The sequence below is a fragment of the Chinchilla lanigera genome, unplaced genomic scaffold, assembly GCF_000276665.1.
Source record: "Chinchilla lanigera isolate Chin_1 unplaced genomic scaffold, ChiLan1.0 scaffold00053, whole genome shotgun sequence".
Classification (NCBI taxonomy): domain Eukaryota; kingdom Metazoa; phylum Chordata; class Mammalia; order Rodentia; family Chinchillidae; genus Chinchilla; species Chinchilla lanigera.
In genome coordinates this window covers 2,461,232-2,482,098 of record NW_004955454.1, presented here as the reverse complement: position 1 = coordinate 2,482,098, position 20,867 = coordinate 2,461,232, and the positions used below count along the sequence as shown (strand labels likewise).

The 20,867-nt window shown below is 57.4% G+C and overlaps 2 protein-coding genes across 7 annotated transcripts in view; one reads left to right on the top strand and one right to left on the bottom strand.

Moving 5' to 3' along the window:
* The window catches only part of Scrib (scribbled planar cell polarity protein), a gene marked incomplete in the record, with an annotated part of 21,209 nt that extends 636 nt beyond the window's left edge, over positions 1-20,573 (top strand). Inside the window, 38 exon segments of the mRNA XM_013520053.1 lie at positions 1-144; positions 1,174-1,291; positions 1,375-1,453; positions 1,538-1,627; positions 1,714-1,770; positions 1,857-1,920; positions 2,038-2,112; positions 2,179-2,323; positions 2,782-2,900; positions 3,767-3,966; positions 4,040-4,206; positions 4,296-4,426; positions 4,523-4,648; positions 5,290-5,448; positions 6,024-6,404; positions 7,215-7,277; positions 7,639-7,728; positions 8,258-8,335; positions 9,029-9,352; positions 9,467-9,547; positions 9,622-9,864; positions 10,186-10,296; positions 10,391-10,684; positions 10,757-10,945; positions 16,232-16,342; positions 16,422-16,478; positions 16,626-16,700; positions 17,640-17,702; positions 18,181-18,264; positions 18,423-18,521; positions 18,628-18,787; positions 18,871-19,024; positions 19,100-19,285; positions 19,358-19,500; positions 19,574-19,611; positions 19,744-19,818; positions 20,057-20,108; positions 20,194-20,573. Of these exon segments, the coding sequence (XP_013375507.1) occupies positions 1-144; positions 1,174-1,291; positions 1,375-1,453; positions 1,538-1,627; positions 1,714-1,770; positions 1,857-1,920; positions 2,038-2,112; positions 2,179-2,323; positions 2,782-2,900; positions 3,767-3,966; positions 4,040-4,206; positions 4,296-4,426; positions 4,523-4,648; positions 5,290-5,448; positions 6,024-6,404; positions 7,215-7,277; positions 7,639-7,728; positions 8,258-8,335; positions 9,029-9,352; positions 9,467-9,547; positions 9,622-9,864; positions 10,186-10,296; positions 10,391-10,684; positions 10,757-10,945; positions 16,232-16,342; positions 16,422-16,478; positions 16,626-16,700; positions 17,640-17,702; positions 18,181-18,264; positions 18,423-18,521; positions 18,628-18,787; positions 18,871-19,024; positions 19,100-19,285; positions 19,358-19,500; positions 19,574-19,611; positions 19,744-19,818; positions 20,057-20,108; positions 20,194-20,339 (4,971 nt within the window).
* The window catches only part of LOC102011174 (putative IQ motif and ankyrin repeat domain-containing protein), a 33,936-nt gene continuing 33,611 nt past the window's right edge, over positions 20,543-20,867 (bottom strand). For all 6 annotated transcript variants that reach the window (XM_005395804.2, XM_005395806.1, XM_005395805.2 and 3 more), the window contains one exon: positions 20,543-20,809. In XM_005395804.2, coding sequence (XP_005395861.1) covers positions 20,545-20,809 — 265 coding nt within the window. In that variant the 3' untranslated portion in view covers positions 20,543-20,544. The remainder of the gene's footprint in view (positions 20,810-20,867) is intronic.

The window sequence follows — 20,867 nt, the reverse complement described above, 5'->3', positions numbered from 1 at the left end:
CCGCTGTGGCGCTGCAACCGGCACGTGGAGTCGGTGGACAAGCGGCACTGCTCGCTGCAGGCCGTGCCCGAAGAGATCTACCGCTACAGCCGCAGCTTGGAGGAGCTGCTGCTCGACGCCAATCAGCTGCGCGAGCTGCCCAAGGTGAGCGGCCGCCGCACCTGCCGCCGCCCTGGCTCCCGCTCCCGGTCTTTCGGCGAGGTCGGCCCAGGAGGGCCACCGAGCCACCACCCGGCCCTGCTGCTTTGCTCTGGCCGGAGACCCGCCCCAGCCAGCCCCACCTTACGCAGGCACCAGGTGGCAGCGGTCATCGCGTACTTTCCTGCGGATTGGGCAGACAGTCTAGAAAAGCAACTGAAGAGTGACAACCTTTGGGGCCCACGAGGTGGATGGGACGGGGTGAACCAACTGTGGTTATGGATACGGCTTGCTGGGCTGCTTTGGAGGTGGGGGTCTGGACTTACCCCTGCCCTGGCACCTTTCAGTCCTGTGTGCTGGGCTGTCTTCTGAGGTGTGGAGCGCCTATCTCGGATGTTCTCTGTAAAAGAGCCACTTCTTATTGCCTGTGTTCTTTCCGGTCAGTTTGTTTTTCTCTTAAGGGCACTCCAGAAAGGAGGCCAAAGGAAACACATTATATTAGATTTCCTTTTCAGAAATGGGCTGAGTGACCTTATGTTTGGGGGCGGGGTGCTGTAGAGGGTGTGACTCACTTCTAAGCCTAGCTATGACAGTTCTGTCTGTGGTCATCTGTAGGACTCGCGTGTATCCTGTACCTGTAGCCCCCACGTAGGTCTGCATGTCTGTGGTGTTCTGCTTCTGCTACTGTTATTTTGGTGGCTTTTGCTCAGTTCTTATTGCTCATTGCTAGGGTACAGTAGCAGAAACCAATGTGGGCCCCTGAAGGGTTCATCTGTGGGTGGAAGAAGCAGTTGAGGTAGCAGATGGAGTCCTGAAGGTGACACATGGAGGGAGCTGCATCCAAGCAGAAACAGGAGTGGGGAGTTGAATGTGGTGGGGGGGAGAGGGGGGTGCCAAGGGTTTCCTTGCTCTCCTCGCAGCGGACCGGGGCACTATGGCTAGACCTCCGGACCCTGTGTGTCCAGGAGCTTTTCTTTGCCATCGAAGTGTCTCACTATACAGCCTATCCCCCATGACTTCGCCTCCTGCCCACAGCCCTTCTTTCGGCTGCTGAACCTTCGCAAGCTGGGCCTCAGCGACAACGAGATCCAGCGGTTGCCACCCGAAGTGGCCAACTTCATGCAGCTGGTGGAGCTGGATGTATCCCGGAATGGTGGGCAGGCGGGGGGTTGTCTGGGGTCACCCAGGAGCTCTTAGAGGCTCTGGGCATCTTTCCATGGCGACCCTTCCCCACAGATATCCCTGAGATACCTGAGAGTATCAAGTTTTGTAAAGCTCTGGAGATCGCGGATTTCAGTGGGAACCCCCTGTCCAGGTGGGTGGCAGCTCTCCATGGGGAATCACCCGTAGCCCTGCGCACCTGCTCTTGGCATCTGAAGTCCTCTGCTTCTTCCCCTAGGCTCCCTGACGGCTTCACACAGCTGCGCAGCCTGGCCCACCTGGCCCTCAATGACGTGTCTTTGCAGGCACTGCCTGGGGATGTGGGCAAGTGAGTACCTGCTTGGTGAAAGGGTCTGGGGGACAATTCACTTCAGCCCTATCTTCCTTAGCCTCAGCCCCTGATCTGCTTTTCAGCCTGGCCAACCTGGTGACCTTGGAGCTCCGGGAGAACCTGCTCAAGTCTCTGCCTGCGTGAGTGATCTGGGCCTCCACCTCCGCTGGGCGGAGCTTTACAGGGGCCAGGCCCTAGGGCCGTACACCAACTGTTTCTTCTGCAGGTCCCTGTCTTTCCTGGTCAAGCTGGAACAGCTGGATCTGGGAGGCAATGATCTGGAAGTGCTGGTGCGATGGGAGCCTTTGGCGGAAGGGCATGTAGGGTACAGGCAGCCACCCCTTCAGGCTAAAGCAGAGATTCTTCACAGTCATGCTGGTTTCTTCTGTCCCTACTCTCTCTTGTAGCCTGACACTCTGGGAGCTTTGCCCAACCTGCGGGAGCTGTGGCTAGACCGGAACCAACTATCAGCATTGCCCCCGGTGAGTGAGGACGGGATCAGGCTCCCACCTCTGGCTGCTGCTCTCTGACCTTCTGCCTGCCCTCAGGAGCTTGGGAACCTGCGGCGGCTGGTGTGCCTGGATGTGTCGGAGAACCGGCTAGAAGAACTGCCTGTGGAGCTAGGTGGGCTGGTTCTGCTCACAGACCTGCTGCTTTCCCAGAACTTGTTGCAGCGGCTGCCTGATGGCATTGGTCAGTGCATTCAAGGGGCCCTGGAGGCTTCACACCTTGGATCCTTAGCCCTGTGGTGTCAGGCAAGGTGCTGAGCAGCATCTTAGATAAGGGCCCAAACTACCCAGGCTGAGGCGTTCTGAGGAGGGGAGATTAACCTGAGGCTCAGGTCAGCTACTGAGTAGGCTGGCTGAGTAGGCTGAGGCTGTGGGGATGGCAAGGGGGATGGCTGGCCAGAGCCATGGGTGCTTGGTATTTTCCTGAAAGAACATCAAGTGGGTGGAGTCAGTACACTGGGAAGTGGGTAGGAACAAGTGTAGGTCTGCATCATCTTGGGTTCTGGCAGTCTTTAGTAGCCGTGTAAATGGCAGGGGGGTGGGGACAGGCTCTGTGGGCGTGTCTGTGTTGTGTGAGTGGTTTTGGACACACTGGCGCGTCCTGGGCCTGGCAGCTCAGTTGCTGTGTTTTCCTGGCACCAGGTCAGCTGAAGCAGCTGTCTATCCTGAAAGTGGACCAGAACCGGTTGTGTGAGGTGACGGAGGCCATTGGGGACTGTGAGAACCTCTCGGAACTGATTCTTACGGAGAATTTGCTAACGGTAGGGCAACTCTGGAGGGCTAGGCTGTCTGTCTCGGCCTTTAGGGAGTTGCCTTCCGAGTTAGTCTGAGGTAAAAGGTAGGGATTGCAGAGCATGCACAGCAAGTAGGGTGCCAGCATGTAGCAGAGCGTGAAGTCTGCTGGTGCTGGCACGTGTTGCATACTGGCAAGTGCTAGTGGTGACTTGGCCCCAGGGACTGCTCTGGAGGGATACCCTTTGGCTTAGGTTGGGGAGCTCACTGGTGGAAGATAAGGCAAAGAAGAGGTCTTCAGTTCAGGGACCAGATGGTTGAGGAAAGCATTCAGGTTCTCCCTGGTCTGTGGAATAGCACTAGGGAAAGATTGGAGAGAAGACAGGGGTAAGAACAGATTTGCATTTGGAGACAATGAGGCAGGGATGGGAAGCAAGTTGCCTTTCAAGTACATCTGCCGTGAGCAGAGCTGGAAGAGCAGGGCTGTGGGGCCAGGGTTAGGTATGGCCATGGTGATGCTGCTTTTCAGACTGGAGAGAAACATTTTTGCCCATGGGTGGGATGTCTATAGGATGTGTCCCTAGATGGGGTGTCAGACAGACCATAGGCACACAGCTGGAAGAATTCAGGAATAGGGATACCTGCAGGGAAGGGGTAGGCATGGTGTAGCTGAAGGTCTTAGGTGGCCCAACAGGCTGTTTGGTGACTCTAAGCAATGAATGGTACAGAACAGAGTACTGACTGGTATCATACTCACGTTCCTGATCTTGGTCCCTAGCACTATAAGGAGCTAGTCATGATTTGTACCACACTTTGCCTGCCTTAGGGGTGTTCCTTTTTCTTTTCCTAACCTTAAGGGGCTCTTCTATTCTCTGACTTCTTTCCTCCTTGCCAGGCCTTGCCCCGGTCTCTAGGAAAGCTGACCAAGCTTACCAACCTCAATGTGGACCGCAATCACCTTGAGGTGCTGCCACCTGAGATTGGAGGCTGTGTGGCACTCAGTGTTCTTTCTTTGAGGGACAATCGCCTGGCCGCACTGCCCCCTGAGCTGGCCCACACCGCTGAGCTGCACGTGCTTGATGTGGCTGGGAACCGGTGAGTGCTTGCCCGGGCCCCGGGGAACTGACTATATCTTGACACAGGGTAACTGTGTCTGCCTGTCCCCCAGGCTACGGAGTCTGCCATTTGCACTCACCCACCTCAACCTCAAGGCTCTGTGGCTGGCCGAGAACCAGGCACAGCCCATGCTCCGCTTCCAGACTGAGGATGATGCTCAGACTGGCGAGAAGGTGCTCACCTGCTACCTGCTGCCGCAGCAGCCCCTGCCCAGCCTCGGTAGGTTGCTATGACTATGGCCTTGGTAGGGTAGATGTGGCCTCCAGTGAGGTGAGGAATCAGGCCTCCCTGACACTCACCTCCCACAGAGGATCCTGGGCAGCAGGGAAGCCCCTCAGAGACCTGGAGCGATGCCCCCCTGAGCCGTGTCAGTGTGATCCAGTTCCTGGAGGCTCCTGAAGGCGATGAGGACACTGAGGAGGCTGCTGCTGAGAAGCGGGTATGGAGGGGTGGGGACCCTGGGAGGTGCACCTCTGCCCTCACCCCTGCCTGACCACCACCTGTGCGTCTGTCCCTCATCCCTGTCCCCATGCAGGGGCTGCAGCGTCGAGCCACACCTCACCCCAGTGAGCTCAAGGTGATGAAAAGAGGCATTGAAGAGCGACGGAGTGAGGCCTACTCCTGCAAGCCGGACCCCAGGCGTCCCTCGCCTACCGAAGAGGTGTGTGTGAAGAGACAGTGGCCCGGTGGGCCCCTCCCCAGCCTGGAGTGCTGGATGTCCTACGCATCCTGGATGTGGGCTCACTGTATGGGGAAGGGCAGGGGATAAGCTGAGGAGGGGCTGCGGATGCAGGTGGGGTAGGCAGGCAGGTATGCTCTGCTGGTACAGGGAGTGGAAGTCTGGCTTGGGCAGGATCTCTGGAGGGCTGTGTGACTTGCACCTTCCCCAGATGCCTGTGTGGCTGCCTGGGCACCGTTAGCACCTGGGCAGAGGTTTGATGCTAGAGCAGGAAGATCTGGCTGCTCATTTTAAGCTTCCAACATCGGGACTTGGCGATGCTTTTGCACCCCAGGGTGCAGCGGGACCAATAAGAGGGGAGTGATGCTAGACATGCATCCGTGTCAGGCAGGCCTCCTTCTGGGACTGGTACAGTCCTTGTTCTACCTTTGGGGAAAGGCTTTCCCAGGGGCCAGTTACAGAACCACAGCTTTAGGGGCCCATAATTCTAGAGACAGTGGATTTCCCTGGGCTTTTGGGGGTGCTGTGCTAAGAACAGCAGAGGCCTGCAGTGTGAGGGTATGCCTGGTGGGCAGCCTGCGGAAGCAAGCTCCTGTACAACCTGACACCACTGCCTGCTGCAGGAGAAGAGACTGAGCACAGAGTCTGGCTTGAGTGAAGGTTCTGCCCCTTCGGCCAGCACAGCCTCTGAGGGTGAACCTGAGGCTGAGGCTGAGGACCTGGGCCAGCAGGAAGCCATACCACCTGGCCAGGAGGAGGAAGTGGAGGAGGATTATGATGAGGTGAGCCTAGGCAAGGAGGATGCCAGGAACCAGCAGGGCCCATGGGGTGGAGGCTGCTTACCTGCTGTGGATGGCTGCTGGGTTGCACCAGATAATAGCTGGGCAAGACTGGAACACAAATGAGCTTCTCCAGTGCAGATCTTGCCCCAGGACCAGGGGCAGGCTGTGGTCCTGTGGGCAAGGGCCAGGTTGCTAAGGGTACTTGGAAGAGGGGTTGCCCTAGGCTGGCGTGAGAGTCCCTACCCTACAGCCAGGCCTAGTGATGTTATGTCTGTCACCTACATGCTGTTACTAGGTGGTTCCCTTTCATAACCCCCATGGATTCTTCCCCCTGTTGGCCTCTGCATATCCCTGCATTTCTATCTGGGGCACACGTATCTCTGGAAAACATCCCTTGACCCAGTTTTAATCAAAGCTGAGTTGCTCCATACCCCCTGCCAGGCAGCTTTCCCAAATTCTCACCCCTGGCTTAGCCTTGGCACCCCCACTTTCGCTGTAGGGCTTCCCTATAAACCCCACCAACAGAGCCTAGCTCCCTAGAGCCTGGCTGCACCCTCATTCTTAGACCTTCACAGCCCACAGTGCACTTTGCAGAGGACACACTGTTGCCCAGGGAAGATGTTGAGAGCGAGGAGGGGCAGCTTGAAGCCCCCTGGCCCCTGCCAGGAGGCAGGCAGCGGCTCATCCGCAAGGACACGCCCCACTACAAGAAGCACTTCAAAATCTCCAAACTTCCGCAGCCTGAGGCTGTTGCGGCCCTGCTGCAGGGGATGCAGCCTGCTGCAGAAGGCCCTACAGGGCCTGTAGGCTGGCACAATGGCCCCCACACGTCCTGGGCTCCTCGGGCCCAGGAAGAGGAGGAAGAGGAAGAGGAGGAGAGAGCTGAGGAAGAAGGCGAGGCCACCACAGAGGAGGAAGACAAGGAGGAGGCCGTGACTTCTGCACCTTCTGTCAAGGTAGGTCTCACCAGCATGCCAGTGGGTCAGGCCTTGCCCCATTGGCCCCCATCTGTGGTTGGTTCATCCGCTATAACTGACATAGCTGCCACTGTGTGTTTGTTACTCAGACCCCAAGTCACGTTGGCATTTACTTTAGTTACAGTTCATGGTAGGTCCCTAGGCCAGCATCATCCTGACGTGTGGCAGACAAGGAGGGTGCACAAAAGCCGAGAGCGGGCATGTTCTATGTCCCTCAGGCCCTTTGTGGGCTGGGGGCCCTGGGCACAGAGGCCCTAATACTGGCTTGTAACTAATCCTGTAAGTTTGACGGTCACCCTCCTGCCCCGTCAGGCCTCCTATAGCTCCAGGTATACCCTTTCTGGCCCTTGAGTTTATTCTCACTGGCACACAACGAGTCCTGCCTCCTTCCTGGGGACTCATCAGAAAAGCCACTGGCTGGCCGGAAGTCCCACCCTTCATGTCCTCATAGCACCTGCACCCTGCCTGAGCACAGACCAAGGGCAGGCTGAGGATGTATAACAGCTGAGAGGACCTAAGGGTTGAATCAGGGACAGCTAAGCCTAGGCTCAGCCTTACCCGGAGCCTGGAGTCTAGCTAGCCGAGCCCCACAGCCTGGCAGACCGTGTAGACCAAAGAGACTCCCATGCCCAGGGCAGCCCCTGCCCAGGTGGGGAGGGGCCGGCTCGAGCCTTGGGAGCTTGGTGTGACCTTTCTGCTGTCCTGTCTGCTCATGGTGAGGGCTGGGTGAGGCGGTGGTGGTCCCCAGTGGTGGCTAACCCGCATGCCTCACTGGTCCTGTCCTGACAGGGGGTGTCGTTTGACCAGGCCAATAACCTGCTGATAGAGCCTGCTCGCATTGAGGAGGAAGAGGTCTGTACTGCTCACTGCTGCTTTCTGCTCTGACACTGCTTCCTGGGCTGCGGGCTCTCACCTCCCACCCTAGCGCTCACACACACACCTCCTTCTGAAAGACTGCTCAGCAGCTGCCATAGAACTGGGGTCCCACAGGGCCTAATGGCCCCCTGACAGGGGCAGCCCACCCCAGGGCACAAGTGGAGGTTCTGGGGCATTTCTTGTCTTCCTGTCCACTACCCTTGACGTAGCTCAGCAGCTGATAAGGGACAAGGCCTCCCTGGTGCAGATGGGCAGTCTTGGACTACCACACTTGCTGCTGCTGCAGCCAGCACTCAACCATGCAGGCCCTCCCAACACTGATCTGGTCTCTTTCCAGCTGACCCTCACCATCGTGCGGCAGACGGGGGGCCTGGGCATCAGCATTGCGGGAGGCAAGGGATCCACCCCCTACAAGGGAGATGACGAGGTGAGCAGCTGCCTGGCCTGTCACCAGGCCTGCCCACCATCTTGGAAGCTCCTCGTGGTTCCTCACTGCTCTGTGCATGTGAGGTGCTTTTCCTTGGCTTCTTGGCCATTGTCCTGAGAACTCTGCCTGCCCGCAAGAGAACACACGTTCTCCAGTGGAGGGGTTGGGCCTGAAGGACTGAGCAGACCAAGGAATATGTTCCTGAGAAAGTCAGGACTGCTTTCAGGTGTGTCCACTGTTTGCCCTCTCCATAGCTTAGTCTCTTCCCTCCCGTTCTCTTGTGCTAGCTCTGGGGTCAGAGCCTTTTCTGAGATTATCTTGCACCCTCCAGGCCCACTGTTCTCTTTCATGCATGTGGGGATCTTTGCAGAGAGCAGGCCAGGGCTGGGGTCAGCAGAGCACAGTCTCGCTCTGCCTGGTGGCTTCCAGGGATTTCCCAGCTACCACAGGCTTCTACTAGGTGAGGCAAGATGCGGGTCCCCGTGCAGCCTCTGCCTGGCTGCTATGGACAGTCCCGCTTGTCCTCCAGGGCATTTTCATCTCTCGGGTGTCAGAGGAGGGCCCTGCTGCCCGTGCCGGAGTCCGAGTGGGTGACAAACTCCTTGAGGTAAGTAGTGACACCTCACCAGTGTGTGGTAGCTATTCCTGGGGGAATGTGCACAGTCCTGGCTGTTGAGGTGTTTAACTGCATCAAGAAGTGGGTGCCTTGCCCACTCCAAGAGTTCTGAACTGAGTCCCCAAAGAAGTCTGACTGAAGTTACAGAGCTCAACTACCAGCACCCAGGGATCCCCCTGTTTGGCCAAGAGACCATGGAGAGGGGTGCTGGCCACCCTGAAGGTGTAGGGCGGGACCTGGAAGGGGTCAGACCTCTAGCAGTTCTGGGAGTGCTCAGTCCCTGTGTGGGAATGGCCCTAAGCATCTAGCTGTCAGGTAGTTACAGGAAAGCTGCCCTTCCCACCAGGGCAGATGGGTCTGGGGGCTCCGGCCAGGAATGTCAGGTGGGGGCACGTGGCTCCCATCCCAATCTCTGCCCAAGAGCTCCTGTCCAAGGGCAGTGGGGGTATGGGGTCAGCATCCTAGTCCTCACGACCACCTGCATCCTGGCCTTGGGGATGCACACAGGGGACCCATCTTTTGCAGCCCTAGGGCCAACCCTCTCACCTTGTACCCTGATCTTCTCTTTCCACAAAGGGGAACAAGTGCAAAGCCTTTGTGCATCCTCAGCACACTGTCGGGGTGGAGCGGGCTGTGGAGCGGGCTGTGACATGTGCCGTGGCTTCTGTCCCCTTCTCCCGGCAGGTGAATGGCGTAGCCTTGCAAGATGCTGAGCACCATGAAGCTGTGGAGGCGCTTCGGGGGGCTGGTGCTGCTGTGCAGATGCGTGTGTGGCGGGAACGCATGGTAGAGCCTGAGAACGCAGTCACTGTCACACCTCTGCGGCCCGAGGATGACTACAGTCCCCGGGAATGGCGAGGAGGTGGCCTTCGCCTGCCCCTACTGCAGCCTGAGGCCCCTGGGCCCCTGCGCCAGCGTCACACAGCCTGCCTGGTGCGCAGTGAGAAGGGGCTGGGCTTCAGCATCGCTGGGGGAAAAGGCTCCACACCCTACAGGGCTGGCAGTGGGGTAAGGAAATGTGGCCTGGACATGGGGTGGGCTTCTGAGCTCCCACAGGGACTGGACTGGGTGCTATCCATGTCCACTGCCTCACCAGTGGCAAAACACTCCCCCCTACACCAGGGCATCTTCATCTCCCGCATTGCTGAGGGGGGTGCTGCCCACCGGGCAGGCACTCTACAGGTTGGCGACCGTGTCCTCTCGGTGAGCTGGGGCAGGTGGGGCCTGCCCAACACCCTGTCCTGTCCACTCTCCCTGACTTGAGTGTGCCCTTACAGATCAATGGGGTGGACATGACGGAGGCCAGGCATGACCACGCTGTGTCTCTGCTGACTTCTGCCTCCCCTACCATTGCCCTGCTGCTGGAACGGGAGACTGGGGGGCCCCCACCCCCTAGCCCCCCACCACATTCCTCCTCGCCCCCCACCACCGCTGCTGCTGCCACCCCTGGGGAGCCTGGAGTGCTTAGGCTGGCTCCTAGCCTGCTTACTGCAACCCTGGAAGGACCATACCCAGTGGAGGTGAGAAACCTGCTCACTGTGACTCTGGGAGGTGCACACTTGGCTCTTGGCATGGGGCACTATCTTCCCAGGACAACCTACTCATGGTCCTGCGGCCACTTTGGGCAGAAAGCTGCGAGTGCCCTTTGAGAGGCTAGGGTCTTGCTCTGTGGTCAGCCTGCTGGGCGTGGACATCCGTCTCAGCACAGGCTCCTGCTGATGACTGGAAAGGGGCACCTTAGCAGATGTACTGAGACCTCACCCCACCCATTCCAAAAACCTAAGTGCTCCACCCTGGCTCACTTTCTCCCCTCTAACTGAGACCTGTCCTGTTATTCCCAGGAAATCCATCTGCCAAGGGCTGGGGGCCCTCTGGGACTTAGCATCGTCGGGGGCTCTGACCACTCCAGCCATCCATTTGGTGTCCAGGAGCCTGGTGTTTTCATTTCTAAGGTAGATGGACCTGGCGGGTGGTTCTGCACAAGGCCACCCTGGGCTCAGATGAGTGAGGCCCTGGCCAGCTGCGTGCTACCATCCTCCCCAACAGGTGCTCCCGCGAGGCCTCGCTGCCCGATGTGGTCTGCGGGTTGGTGACCGCATCCTGGCAGTAAATGGGCAGGATGTTCGGGAGGCCACACACCAGGAGGCTGTTAGTGCCTTGCTCCGGCCCTGCCTAGAGCTGTCTTTGCTCGTGCGAAGGGACCCACCCCCCCCAGGCATGCGGGAGCTGTGCATCCAGAAGGCCCCAGGGGAGAAGCTGGGCATCAGTATCCGGGGGGGCGCCAAGGGCCACGCGGGGAACCCCTGTGACCCCACAGACGAAGGCATCTTCATCTCCAAGGTGAGGGCCCGGCCTTGCTGGTGGGCAGGTAGGTGCCAGAGACTGCTCTATCTCATTCCGCTCTGTCCACAGGTGAGCCCCACAGGGGCGGCCGGGCGCGATGGCCGGCTGCGTGTGGGGCTGCGGCTGCTGGAGGTGAACCAGCAGAGCCTCCTGGGCCTTACGCATGCGGAGGCAGTACAGCTGCTGCGCAGCGTGGGCGACACCCTCACTGTTCTTGTCTGCGATGGCTTTGACACCAGTGCCACCACAGCCCTGGAGGTTAGTGACCTGCCAGGGTCGAGGTGCTGCCCAGGGATCATGGGCCGGGTGGCAGAGCCTTTCCCCTCAGTTTAGGGAGCATTTGGTGCCCCTACATCAGCCATGCTGTGTTGGCTTCTCCTGCCCTTGTGCAGTCTGGAAGCTCTGGGCACCCACACAGTCTGTCCTCAGAGGAGCCAGGCAGGGAGTGACTCACCCTTCAGGCTGTGTACAGACCCTTTGGCGGAACCTCCTCCCCTCCACCTGGGTGATAGTAGGACTGGGGCCAGCACAGGGCTCCCCACCCACCCAATGCCCACTTAACTGACGAAGGAAGAGTGTCTGGCTTCTGTGACTAGACTCCCTCTTGCAGCTTCAGTTCCCTTTAAGGGCTTATGCTACCCCACTCTCCTCCTTCCGACCTGTTGTCCCTGGGGCCCCTTGGCATGGTCACCAAATGAGCACCCAAGGGACTTGTACCTGCCCTGGCCAGCTCTGCCTAGACAGTATCTTTGCTGGTCACAGAGGATGCTGGTGGCTCTGTCTCCACTTCCCAAAGTTTCTGATCATTGGAACCACCACTGAGGTAGGCAGTCACATCAGATGGCCTCTCTTGTAGTTGGTCTTGGGATGGTGACTTCTGAGATACCAGCCCAAAAGACGCCCTGAGGCTGCCAGCTCAGGGTCATCCTAATGGGAAATGAGTTTGCCTGTGCCCTGTTTGTCCATGACTGGAGCCTATGTGAACTGTGGTGGGAGTAATAAGCCTGGCCCTCATCTCTATAGGAATCCTGCTGGTCCTGGGGACAGATTTCTCTTAGAATGCATACCCTGGATGGTCTTGTACCTGGAAAGGGTCTTGCCTTTTGTTTATTCATTTAAAATTGTACATTTAAAAGTGTTTTGCTCAATCTATTTACTTACTTTAAACTTTTCACTAAAAGAGAAGAATCTTCAGAAAGAGCACGAGCTTGCAGCATAGGACCAGCATGCCCTGTGTTGACACCAGGCCTGTGTCCCCTGGGCTCTGCCTCTGGCCCTGCTGTGTGACAGTGTCCTTGCTGTGCCTGGCACACATCATGTCCTTCCCAGCAGGCAGTGAGCAGTGGGGGCCAAGAGCCTTCTGCCCCCCAGCACCCATTTCCTTTCTGTGGCTTTCTTCCCCAAGGGGTACTGGTCTTGTCCTGGGACGCGTGGCTGCTCGGCTGCTGTATGTCTTAGGTACCCCCAATACTCCTGTCAGCATGGGTGTCCATCTTATGTTCTGCAGCACATGGCTGTTTTTCCATCATTTGGAGTTTTCTTTTTACAATGGTATCTTTTTGGTCACAAAAATATACTTATGAAGTAAGTCTTTTAGAACTTCTAGATTCTGATTTTTGCCTGGGGGTTGCAGGGTCATAAAAACTTCATCGTGTGTATCTCCAGTACTTACATATTTTTTTAAAAATGCAACTCTGCCAGGTGTGGTGGCACATACCTATAATCCCAGCACTTGGGAGGCTGAGGCAGGAGGTGGGACCCTGACTCAAAACAAAAATGTAGCTCTGTAGTCCACCTGGAATTTTCAGGTGATTAGTTACTAGTTGTCCCAACATTACTTTTGTTGGTGGTGGTAGTGGTGGTTTTTGGTTGTGTGTTTGTCTTTGAGACAGGTCTCGCTTTGTAGTTAGCACTGGCCTTGAACTTACTATATAGCCCAGACTAGCCTTGAACTTGCGGCGATCCTCCTACCTCAACCTCAGAGCTTATGTGACTAATTAGTCATTTCCCTGCTGATTTGAGGAAATATGCCTGTGCTATGCGTTAAATCACACGTGTCCCAGGGCTTGTTTCTAGGGTCAGTCACAGCGGAATATAAATCCCTGCTGGCTAGTGCCGCATTGTACACCTGCTGTTGCTTTATATGTTTTAAAGCCTAAGTGAGGGGCTGGGGATTTAGCTCAGCGGCAAAGCGCCTGCCTGGCAAGCGCAAGGTCGTGAGTTCGGTTCCTGGTACCGGAGAAAAACAAAAAAAAAAAAACAAAACAAAAAAAATAAAGCCTAAGTGGTCAAGTCACCTATTTTTTCTGTTCTCTCTTAAAAAGTTTTATTGGTTTTCTGTTCTGAACAAATCTGCCAGGTACCCTAGCAGAAAATGGTTTTCTTCCAGTATATTCCTAGCTTGCCCTGGTTTTCTTACCGGTTCCCCTTAATCCAGGCCAGCTGGCTTTGTGGTTCTTGGCAAAACCTCTATGTTCAAGCAATGACGGGAGCCTCCTTCCCAGCACTAGGGCTATTGCCAGCAGCAGTGGTGGCCAGTGGCCTTGCCTGTCCCCAGCTCGAAGGACTATTTCATCCCACAGTGCAGTGTCTGCTACAGTTTCTTGTGTTAACAGTTTTAAAATCAGGGCCTTTTCTGTTTGTACCTAAGAATCTGTTGGAACAGGCAGAGTTTCATGGAGTGTCCTTACCTTCGTGTGCCTGTCAGTGGGAGCTGGGAGAGGAATGACTTACACATCAGGCCTCAGCAGCAAAGTCTGGATCTTTAGCTTTTCACAAAGACACAGAGGCCCTAGTGCAGCTGACCCTTACCCCACAGGCCCATTGGCTCCTGAACCCTCTGGAAACAAAATGTTTGTGACTCCTTACTCACTTGCTATTTTTCTTAAACTCAGGCACTTGTCTATTAGCATCTTCCTGGCCTGTGGCATGTTTGCAGCTATATACTGTGTCACCTGGTGCTCTGGGACAGCAGTGGTGCTGGCTAGGACTCTCTTGGCCTATGGTCTGGGTTATGAATGTTTTGAGGGGTCCTGCAGTTTGGAAAAACTGGGTTCCCTCTTGCCTTTGGGCCTTGGCCAGTTGCTGGCCTTCTGTCCCTTAGTCTGTGTCCATACAAGGAGTGGTAATGGGGCACACACTCACCTGACCACCGTCAGATCCCTGAGCAGTCTGGGTCAGTACAGACCTCCCAAGGAGACTTTCCATTTTGCTTTTCCATGTAATTGGTATTAAGAAGATAATTCTCTCATCTGAAATCGTCTCTTTTGTGGATCCTGTCCTGCATATCTTCTTCATGATCACACTAGTCCCAGTTTCTGGTACAGACGGTCCCTGACCTACATGGTGTGAACAAGATAAACGCACAGTACAGACTGAATTTGGATCTTCTCCTGTGCTGGAGGTGCGCAGAGTGTCCGAGTCTCCTGTTCCTCACTCCACGTCCCACATTCCATGTCCCACCAGTGTGAGTGCCTGTAGATAGCCTGCGGGTTCCACAGTCCCAACTCATCACTCCCTCGCTGTCGCTTGGCTTTCCCTCCTGTTTTTGTCACCACTTCACCCAGTAGTGTGGCCTCAGTTTCCACTTTCACAGGTGATAGTTTGTTGTCATGGTTCATTTTGATGGCTTTGGCCTGTGGAAGGAGCTTCAGGCCAGGCCTGGGTGCTTTTGGTACCACTCGCCTGCTCTGGGTGTGTCCTTGCTTTCTGAACACCAAGACACTTGGGCTTATCTTGTGCTTTCCTGCCCAGCTCAGGCTGGCCACTTCTCCAGGGAGTGCAGGTTCCTGTTAGTAGAAAGTGATATTTAGGAGCCACAGTCTGCGTGCTGGGCAGTGCTGGACTATAAGGGTGCTGTGGTCTAGGGACCTGTCAGTGGCCATCGTGAGGGACCATGTGAACATTGCTGCTTGTGGTTATTTCTTTTTTTTTTTTTTTTTGGTTTTTCTTCCGGTACGGAAAATCGAACTCACAACCTTGCGCTTGCCATGCAGGCACTGTGCCGCTGAGCTAAATCCCCAGCCCTGCCTGTGGTTATTTCTGGAGCCCTAGGAAGCCTGAGGATGGTGGCGCTCTCTGCCTTTCCGTTAGCGCGGGAGTCAGCCTGTCTATGCAAGTGGTCTTCTCTGACATGGGAAACGAGCTTTCCTCGTCCTCACTGCATTTGTTTTCCACATGGTTCCTTTGTGTGTGGCAGTGCTCCCTATCCTGCTGGGCCTGCTGCCTCTCTTGGGCCTGCCTGCTCAGTAGCTTTCTGACCACATTATTCCAGAAGCTGAGAAGGTAGGAACCTTGTTTGCTGTCATCCTCTGACCTACTAGTGTTGTCAGGATCTAAAAGACATGCAGTTATGTCTCTTGTTTGTGTTTATCCAGAACTCATATTTGTAGTGGTCTTCGCTTTCTGCATTAAGCTGCTCGTTTGTTTAGGGTTTATAGTTAATGGTCATTGCCCATTTTTGTAAATGTACCTTCGTTGTGACAGTGTCTCCCGGTGCCTGCTTGACACTTAACTTTAAATTCCATCTTCTCCGGTCTGAGCAGCTGCGCTCTGTGCTTAAGTTTGTTTGCCTGGTCTCTTTCTTAGTATCTCAATAGTTTTTGTAACAATAACATACAGCTGGGTTTGTGTTTCAGCCCACACTGAGTGTCCCTCTGTGGGGGGGACCTGCCCACCGTGCGGGTGATCATGGACTCCTCGCTCTCCACCATGCTGCCTGCTTCTCCCCCTTCCTGCTGGCCAAGGCCAGAACCGGTCCCCTTTGTGCCTTGTAGGGTAGAACTGAGCTATTCCCATTTGCTTCACCTGTTTTTACCCTTGATCCAAGCACATTCTCTGCTTACCCTCACCTGGCCTCCTGGGCCTACTCACCCTGCCCGGTGACCCAGGCATCTTTACTTTCTAGATTCCCAGTATCTCTGGGGTTTTGTTTTCTTCTTTTGAGACAGGGTCTCACTAAGTTGCATGGGCTGGGCTGAACTTGTGGTCCTCCTGCCTCAGCCTCCCTAGTAGCTGGGGTTATAGGCATACCCCACCACACCCTGTGCAGTCTGGGTTTTGATAGATGATCTGGCTCTCTGAGGCTTAGAAGAAACTGGGTTTCCTCTTGCAGCATGGCCTGTTTCAGCCCCTCACTCAGCACCCACATTTCACGTTCTAGGCACAACATGTCTGTCCGGGTGCATCAGTCTGTGCCACGGGCACATTGCTCTCTCCCTTTCCTCCTGTCTTGGTTTTTTCAGTTCTTTGTTCCAGCCAGTCTTTTCTGCCCCATCCCACAGTCCCACCCTGCACATACATGTCCTGCGCCCATAGCAGCCCTGTGAGCCAAGTGCACCAGCTCTCCTGTGTCCCTGCCAGGCTGGGGATGGGCACAGTGCCTGTGCTGGCCCAGCAGGTTGCTCCTGGAAGCCACCTCAGGTGTGTGGGTGGCCAGCCTGTTGAGGTGTGGGCTGCATCCACTGCATGTCACTGGCTTGCCCTGGGCCCACGTCCAGCCTGCTGCCAGGGACCCCTGCCGTCAGCTTACTCGTCTCCTCCCAGGTGTCCCCAGGTGTCATTGCCAACCCCTTTGCGGCAGGAATCAGCCACCGGAACAGCTTGGAAAGCATCTCATCCATCGACTGGGAGCTAAGTCCTGAGGGCCCAGGCAAGGTCAGAACCACCACAAGCTGGCAGCTCTAGGCCCAGAGCCTGAGGTATCCGGTTCTGATCGAGTCTGCTTTGCTTACAGGAGAAGGAGCTGCCTGTTCAGACCCTGCCCTGGGGGCCTGAGGCTGCAGAGGCCACAGTGAGTCCTACACAGCCCAGTTAAGAGCCCTGGGCGGCGCCCTTCCATTGGAGCACTGTAGGGGGTAAAAACAGTTGTGAGGCAGCAGGGGCCATGTCCCGCGCACATACAGCCCCTGCTAGCATTGTGTCTGCTCTGCTCCCCCAGGTTCAGAGTCCAGAGCCCCTGAAACTGGACTACCGCGCCCTAGCCGCTGTTCCCAGCACTGGCAGCATGCAGAGGGTCAGTGTTCAGTGTGTACTGCGTTACCTGCGCCACCCCACCTATCTGCTCACCTACCTGTTGGTCTCTTCTTTGATTTAACTCCCTCCCTTCACCTGGGGGGGCCCACTACCAGCCAGACAAGTGCCATGGCAACCATGGAGGGAACCTTTGCGGGGAGCACAGGCTGGATTGCAGGAGGCCACCTTGGGCTTGCAGTTCCTCTGTGGGAGCGCAACCTCCTAACCTGGCAATACCATCTACCTTTAATTCTTGCTCTTAATGAGGGAAGGCAGGTGCAGTGGTCCCCTTCCTTAGCTAAGTGCATAAGGTGTAGAGGGAGTCCTTTGAAAGTCCCTGGCCTCTTCTGCTGCCCTTGTCCTCACCGAGCAACTGGGTATGGGGGACCCTAAGCTCAGCCTGTGGCAGGCAGAGGCTCTCGGGGGTACAGAGCAGCTGGAGGCTATAGAGCCATCAGGGTTCCTGGTGGGACTGGTGTGCATGAGCTGCTGGGGAAGTGGCTGTACAAGGCCATGGAGGAGCTTGGGCTGAGCGTGGTTCAAGAGCAGCTGTGGGCCTGGGTTCAGGCAGGAAGTTCTCATTCCTTCCCAGTGCATGTGCCTAGTCAGACCACTGGGAGGCCTGCAGGATGGGAGTACCTGGGTGAGGGGAGGTTGACCAGGATGCTGCCCAAGTAGCGGGGGACACTAGAGAGCTGGGGGGGACTGGGATCTGAGGGGGCCTGTTCAGGGGCTTTTGGACACTGACCTTTCTCTGCCACAAACAGCCCCAAGAGGGAGCCCCTCAGGAGAGACAGGAGCCCAGCACCCTCTCATAAAAGAGGAGCACCACTATAGGCGATGGACTCCTATGTGCCCCTGCTCACCACCACTGCCAGTTCCTCCTTGGGGAATACAGCCCTGCCTGGTCCTGCCCCTCCCCACTGTCTGACTTTTCCAGGTACCATCTGGGCCAAGTGTAGGGAAGATGACCTCGGCCCCCTGCTCCCCCAGTGGCCAGCAGGTGAGTATCCCCATCGTAGGTGTCCCACAGGGCCTGCAGTTGGGTGCTCGTGTGCAGAGTCCCTAGGAAGGTGCTGCCAGGAGACCACGCCTCCCTTCTGGGGACAGCTTCCTGACTGACCAGAACTGACCTGCAAGGGGAGGGTGCAGATCTAAGGCTGTGTACCTAGAGGGGCTCAGTAGCTCCAAGGTCCCTCACACTAGCATCCTAGCCTGCCTGCTGTATGGGGAGGGCCAGGCGATGGTGCCTCTCCTGTACACTGCAGTGCGGGGTGCATACACGGGCTCCTCCAGAGTCCAGCTCCCAGCCTCAGCCTCTCAAAGATAGAGGCATTTGGTGAGTGTCTGCCACACCCCTGCTACCCACCTTGGCTCCATCTCTATCTCTCTCTCCCTCTCCCTCCTTCCCCCACTCCTTCCACCCCATTCCTGGACCTCTGACCCCACCCTTCTCTGGCCTCCAACCCTGCCCTTTGCAGACAAAACCGGGGGTGATCCAGCCATTGGCTCAGGCCTGGCCAAGGGGCTCCCCGGCCCCTAGGGGCAGAGGTGGTCCCTGCTGTGTGAGTGCCCTGTCCCACAGGGAGTATGGGGGGCAAAGCTTCCTTCCTGGGCAGATGGTGGCTGGGGTTGGAAATTGGCATGGACAGCTGGTGGCTGGGTGGGTGCCTACAGCAGGGACAGCTGCCCTAGTCCAGCTCATGGGACATGTGTCCCCCAGCCGCCCTCCCCAGATGAACTGCCGGCCAATGTGAAGCAGGCCTACAGGGCCTTTGCAGCAGTGCCCACTGCCCACCCTCCTGAGGACAGTGCTACCCAGGTGTGTAGGGAGCAGTGTCCTACTATGCATGAGGCATGGGTGGGTGCCCCAGCTGATGCCCCAGGGGAACACCCCCCAGGTCTCAGGGCCCTCTCTTGCCCCCTAGCACCCTGCACCAGGCCCAGCAGCCTCCCCTGAGCAGCTGTCATTCCGTGAGCGGCAAAAGTACTTTGAGCTGGAGGTGCGGGTGCCACAGGCCGAGGGCCCCCCAAAACGTGTGTCTCTAGTGGGTGCTGATGACCTTCGGAAGATGCAGGAGGAGGAAGGTGAGGACTGCAGCAGTAGGAGGGGCCCCAGGTGTGGCTGCCTGGCCAGCCCAGTCCAGCCTGACCAGCCCCATCTCCCACAGCCCGCAAGCTGCAGCAGAAGAGGGCACAGATGCTACGGGAGGAAGAGGCTGCGGCCGTGGGTCCCAGCGTGGGCCTTGCCCTGGATGGGGAGGGACTGGAAGAGGAGCAGCAGGAGGATGAGCCACCCTGGGCCGGCCCAAGCCCTGCAGGGGGGTGAGAGCAGCACCACACCCCCAGCCTTGCCCAGTCTGGGCCCTTGCCGACAATAAGCCTTGTCCCTTTGCCCAGGTCCAGCCCGGCATCACCCCCGCCCGTGGTGGGTGGTGCCCCTGTGCGGACAGCCAAAGCCGAGAGGCGCCATCAGGAGAGGCTGCGCATGCAGAGCCCAGAGCTGCCCGTGCCTGAGCGGGCCCTGTCCCCGGCAGAGCGCCGCGCCCTAGAGGCCGAGAAGCGGGCACTGTGGAGGGCAGCTAGGTAAGCCCAGGCCCTGCTCGCCCTCTCCACCACATGGAGGGCCCTGCTTTGCCCACTCAGTGCTTCCTGCAGGATGAAGTCTCTGGAGCAAGACGCCCTTCGAGCACAGATGGTTCTCAGCAAGTCCCAAGAAGGCCGGAGCAAGCGAGGGCCCCTAGAGCGGCTAGCTGAAGCCCCGTCACCGGCTCCCACCCCATCCCCCACCCCCTTGGAAGGTATGTGTGTCTGGGGGTGGGGAGGGCTCAGCCTGCCAGGGCCTCTCCCAACACTAGCTTCTTGTCCCTCCAGACCTCAGCCTCCAGACCAGCACCTCGCCCGGACGCCTGGTGAGGAGCCTGAGGCTGACACTCTCCCCTGCACCCCCTTGAACAGGCGAGGGGGGTCTTGACTGCCCCCACCCCGTCCTTATCTCTCCCTTGCATTGTCTGCTTCTTCTCCCCTCACGCTGTCCTTTCAAGCCTTTGTCTGGAAAGAAGTTTGACTACAGGGCATTTGCCGCCCTCCCTTCTTCCAGGCCTGTCTATGACATCCAGGTACTGGTGTCTCCGGGCCTTTCTTCTGCATGAACATGCGCATGGGCCCGGTTGCAGCTCCTGGCTCCTGTACTGCCCTTCTGTCCACCCTCTTTTGGTCTGCTTTGTGTCCTGTCCCAGCTCTGCCCAGACTCCACCCAGCTCTGTGAGCCTCAGAGCCTAGGAGCCCGCCAAGTCCATGTGGGTGGTTTGAGGTAGGTCTGGGATCAGCCCTGACCGGACCTTCTCCCCATCACAGTCACCAGATTTCGTGGAGGAGCTGAGGTCCTTGGAACCATCTCCCAGCCCCGGTGAGTTGGTGCCTAGCTGGGGGTGAGCTCCGCAGTTCCTTGGCCATCCTGGGCTCATAGTGGCCGTGTCCCCATGCCCACACAGGCCCACAGGAGGAGGATGGAGAGGTGGCACTGGTGCTCCTGGGAAGGCCCTCACCAGGTGCTGTGGGCCCTGAAGACGTGACGTTGTGCAGCAGCCGCCGAGCCATGCGGCCTGGGCGCCGTGGCCTGGGCCCTGTGCCCTCCTAGGGAGCTCTGCCTCCCCGGACTTGGGGTGGGGGCACTGCCAGCTCCAATACTGCCCTTGCCCTGAGTCTTTTAACCTGGGTGTTAGCATTTTGAAGAGACCCCTCAGGAGTTCTGGCCTCTAACTCCCACCCCCTCCCCAAGCCAGGATCTCTTGGCAAGACTGTAACTAGTGATGTTTGTACAACCAAAGACTCTATTTTGTGGTTTAAGGAGAATAAAGTTGACTACGTTTTATTCCCGTTTGTCCATCCTGCACTGGTCCCACCAGGCTGGCTCCCGATCTTTGGCCTTTGCCCAGCGGGGCTCCCTGCCAGGCCCTGTGAGCCAGGGTCCAGGAGTCAGGGTCGGGACTGTGGACGGTCAGGGACGCAGTGGCTGCTTTATCGGGAGCAGCACTAGAGACCTCTGCTGGGCAGCTGCACTCGCACAGGGAGCAGCGCTTGCAGCTGCTCGGTCGGCGGCCACTGCACCTGGGTGACGAAGAAGAGGCGGAAGTGCTGCAGGCGCGCCTCCTGGAACTGGGCAGGG